A 5,000-nucleotide genomic window follows, 5' to 3' on the forward strand; every position below is an offset into this window, starting at 1 on the left:
CGTATTATTTGTGAGCGAAACTTACAATCAAACTGCAAGCGAGAAAAATGTCAGGGAGATGGAAAACGATGCTGAGGATGACGTCAAGATTAAAGTGTATCCGAAATAAGCGCTGGTGGGAAATGGATATTCAAGTGTTTGCTGTGAAATCAGAACGAATCAGACAAAACCAGACCGGATCGAATCATGTTGTTGATTAGCCAGTCAGTCGCACAGTGCTATCTCTGGGCTGGGTTCTGTAAACACAGCAGTCAGCTTGATCAGTTTGTTTGTGTGGTTTTTTTTTTTTTGGGGGGGGGGGGGTTGGGTTTTTTCATGATTTGATTGATTATCTCCAGAAGTGTGGGCATCTGTCTCTGTCTGCATGTCTGTCTGTCCGTCCCTCCGCTTCTCTCTGTCTCTATCTCTCTCTGTCTCTCTCCTTGTCTGACTGTTTCCATGTGTCTTTCTTTGCCCACCCACCACCACACCATCTCTCTACACAACAACACACCACGCCACCCACACCATCTCTTTACACGACACGACACCACACCACACCATCTCTCCTCACAATACCACACCACACCACACCACACAACACCACACCACACCACACAACACACAACACCACACCACACCACACCACACCACACCATCTCACCACACCACACAACACCACACCACAACATCACACCACACAACACCACACCACACAACACCACACCATCTCTCCACACCATCTCTCCACACCACACCACACTACACACCACCACACCACACAACACCATACCACACCATCTCTCCACACAACACCACACAATACACACCACACAACACACCACCACCTATCCACACACCACCACCTATCCACACACCACCACCTATCCACACCGTACCACACAACACCACACCACACAATACACCACCATCTCTCCACACAACCCCACACCACACAACACCACACCGTACCACACCACACCACACCACACCACACAACACAACACCACACACCATCTCTCCACCCAACTCAACACCAAACACTACACTTGCACTCCTCCCGGCCCCCCTCCACACCCTCCACATTGATTTTGTCCCTTTCTACTAAACATATATGTTTATTATATTCGATTTATGTTTGTTACCTTTTATGTACTAGTTCCCCCACCCTCACCCCCCACCCACACACACACACACCCCACACCCAACCCCACCCCCAGTATTCCTTGTGACCCTCTGTACACCATGTGATAAAGACAATTCTATTCTATTCTATTCTATTCTATTCTAAACACATGAAATCGCGTTTTTTCTCCTCCACTTCCACCTGCTTGCAGACCATCAAACACCTGAACCGGCCCCAGGAATCGTGGACCAGGCGCAGGCAGCTCTCCTCGGAGTTCAGCCACCAAGACTCCACCACCCCCAGTCGCGAACCCAGCGGTGACATGTACATGGTGTCTGCCGGACCAGACATCCCCAAAGGGCAAGCCGCTCCCATGGAGAACATCACCCTGCCACGCTTCCACCTGGAGATGGCCGGAGAGGAAGGGAACAGGCATCCTGTGTACACTTCTCTCCACAGGGACGGAGCCGGGCATGGAATGCAGCAGCAGCAGCAGCAGCAGCAGCAGCAGCAGCAGTCTTTGGCTTATGACAACCCAGCGTTCGACAAAGAATCCGAGCCTCGTACGCGTCTCTGAGTTCCGAACTAGGTAAAGAGGACGTCATGATGGAAAGGTTCTTTCTTGATTAGCGCGGTGTGTGTGTGTGTGTGTGTGTGTGTGTGTGTGTGTGTGAATGGACAGCAGTTTACTTTCAAAACCCTAAACCGATTTCTGCACGACTTGGAGATACATGTCGAGGATCACAATCAATTGAAAATGGCTAGGCCCTTCAATCGTTTTATCTTGGTTTGTGGGCCCTAGATGAAGAAAAGACTGGTATAGTGTTTAGTTCTCTTTTAATTAATCAGACACACCCCAGCTCAAAGAGTTAATTAATAAAGTTAGGTATTTCCTGAATCCTGTCTACGGAAATGACATTCTATACTCTCTCACGAACACTTATTTCTAGCAATGCCATCGTATAGCTTGCCATAATAGGTGAAAGATAATACAACAACAATCACGGCGATTCGTTGTATTTTTGTTTCTTTGTTTGTTTTATCATTGATTTCGGTTAAAATTAAATTGATTGCTTTGACTTTGATCTGGCTTAAAGTTGCAAATCTAGAGACATGAATTAACATTTTGGCTTACTTCTCCAAGCTTAACTTTGATAAACAGCAACTTGCAAATGACGTTTGAACTGATGATTATGGTTGTATTGCGATGGAATATTGTTACAAAATGAATGGAAATAAAACCCTATTGAAATCGGATTTATATCTAAATAACAACAGAATTTATAGTTTAATGTATACCGAAAGATTATCAGACAATATGATACCTAAAAATAATAAAATATATACCTTTTTCAAAACGCAACAGAACGGGGTGTAAAATAAAAAAGAGAGAGAGAGAAGAGAGAGAGAAAGAGAGAGAGAGAGAGAGAGAGAGAGAGAGGAGTAGGGGCGCTTTTCTACTGTTGATATTACCTTCACCAATCATTTTTTTTTACTCACGTGTGTATACAAAATAAGCTTATGTTATCACCTTAATTCGCTTATGCGCGCGTGCGCCTGTTTAATCTATCTCACAATATAAAAAAAAAAAAATCTGCAACAGTTCATCTGTATATTTTGATGACCTTTGATTACTTAACAATAATCACAACGAACGCAAGAGACTTTGAAATACTGACTTTTAATTTCAAGGCATGATATAATATACAAGAACTGGAGATGTAACGTCCGGTATGACTTGTTTCGTTTTGCTTCGTAACACAATATGATCCCCGTACCTCCCCTGCCTGATATAAAGGTGTGGGGTAATAATATCCCAGGGCTTGTTGCCAGTTATTGTCAGGTATGACAGCAGTCAACGTGGAGAATTTAAAACTGTTTTCAGCGTTATAGCCTCCCTTGCCTGCCCTTCCTTTGTCTTTAGTTTCTACAGTATTAGAGTTATGCATGCGTGTGAATGACTGGTTGCGAAAGCGCTTTGATTTGTCTCTGCACAAGATCCAGCGCTATATAAATACCATTATTATTATTATTATTATTATTATTATTATAATTCCTCATTCTGAGGACATAGGTGGAATTATGGGCTGTTCTGTAGACTACGCTTTTTTTCTATGAAGGTGAATTGTTTGTTCGAGTGGACAGAAAGCTCTGCGTGAGGATGGCTTCTATTGGTTATCATTATTATCATTATCATTAGTAGTAGTACTAGTAGTAGAAGTAGTAGTGTTAATATCGTCATTTTAGCTTACCACCCCTGGCGGCACAAGGCTGTACCGTGGCTGATGTTCATGGGTAGTATCGCAGACATTCCAGTGATAACTCTACACCACTGGTTTCAGGTTTAGTTTCCGGGGGGCGTCGTCACAACGTGCGGGCTGACCCATATACGCTGCACCGCGCGCATCCATTGTGAAGACATTCTTTTAATGGAAGCAAATGCCTGACCCACTCATAAACCCAACTTTATGGCTGGGCTTTGAGAGCCCCCAAAATAACACACACACACACACACACACATATCTATCTATCTATCTATATATATATATATATATATATATATATATATATATATATATATATAACTGTAGAGGTTATATATCCAGTCAGGAGAACTAACTCTTTGCGTCTGTGCGATCATAACCATGATTCATGTCAGGCATATCACAGACAAAGAGCGATAACCGAATATCTGTGGGATTCAACACAGAGTACCAGCCAGTTCTTTGGGTCCGTAGGATTATAATAGTGATTTCAACTTGCGGCCTGCATTTTCAGTGACAGGGGAAGCAACTGGAATGGGGAACTCTTCGGTGGGGGAAAAGGGAAGTTGGTTCCGCCTTCCCGCAACACCTCCCCATCACCCCCTTTCCTCCACTCCCCCCCCCCCCCCCCCCCCCACGGCGGTGGTTGTGAGTTGGTCTACTGGTTTTCATAACTTTTTCCCCCTCTTTGTTTTGTCGCTTAGGTGGTGTTTTTTTGTTTGTTTGTTTGTTGTTTTTTTTTTTGTTTTTTGTATATATGCAAAAACTTCAGTTGGAAATAATGTGGTCTGGACACGGAAGCTAACTGAGAAGAACTGAAACTGTCTGCCCCTTCATCACTCCCTGTCTGTCTGTCTGTCTGTCTCCTCTGTATATATAATCTCTCTCTGTCTGTGTTTCTGCCTGTGTCTGTTCCTCTGCCACCCCCGCCCCCCACTCTCTCTCTCTCTCTCTCTCTCTCTCTCTCTCTTGTTCTACTTTGTCAGTCACCTGAAAGTGGTTGTTGCTGTTTTATTTTAACAATCTACGAAATTGGATGCTTTCCAAGAAAAGAAAAAAGACAATGAGAAAGATAAGGAGAAAAAAGATAGATAGATAGAATGGAGTGGAGGGAGGAAGAAAGCGAAAGAGAGTGATAGAGAGAGACGGAGAGAGAGGGAGGGAAAGAGAGAGTGGCTGGCTGACTGACTAAAGTACAGACAGAAATACGGAAAGAGGCAGAAAAAAAAATGAATACAGATAGAGAATAAGAAGAATCTGATGTGGTAATTAGTTGCTTGCAGTCCACTATAAAATGCTAGTTTTCTTACTTTTCAGGGCGATCGAATTGTAGACATCATTTAATGTCAGTTTTACCATCGCAATAGAAGTAGTTGTTCCTGAAATAACTTCCTGCACCTGTATTGTATACCTGCAATTTTCAGTTAGTATGCATATATATATATATATATATATATATATATATATATAAACATTTTGAACATTCGTCAAGGTGTTGAAAGAAAATTCTTCAATCAGTTTTTGCTTTCGTGTATAATAAAGGAATTGCCTGATGATGGATTACTCAGAAGCCTATTAAAGCATGTTTTCTATGAATATGGTGATTGTTCTTATTGTGTATATATGCGTAC

At 42.7% G+C, this 5,000-nt stretch overlaps 1 protein-coding gene across 1 annotated transcript in view; it reads left to right on the plus strand.

The window, feature by feature from the left end:
* The window catches only part of LOC143288916 (sodium- and chloride-dependent glycine transporter 1-like), a 32,466-nt gene extending 29,980 nt beyond the window's left edge, over positions 1–2,486 (plus strand). Inside the window, exon 15 of the mRNA XM_076597590.1 lies at positions 1,317–2,486. Coding sequence (XP_076453705.1) covers positions 1,317–1,682 — 366 coding nt within the window. The 3' untranslated portion in view covers positions 1,683–2,486. The remainder of the gene's footprint in view (positions 1–1,316) is intronic.
* The last annotated feature ends 2,514 nt before the right edge of the window (positions 2,487–5,000 follow it).

Source organism: Babylonia areolata, chromosome 1, assembly GCF_041734735.1.
Source record: "Babylonia areolata isolate BAREFJ2019XMU chromosome 1, ASM4173473v1, whole genome shotgun sequence".
In the NCBI taxonomy this organism is placed as follows: domain Eukaryota; kingdom Metazoa; phylum Mollusca; class Gastropoda; order Neogastropoda; family Buccinidae; genus Babylonia; species Babylonia areolata.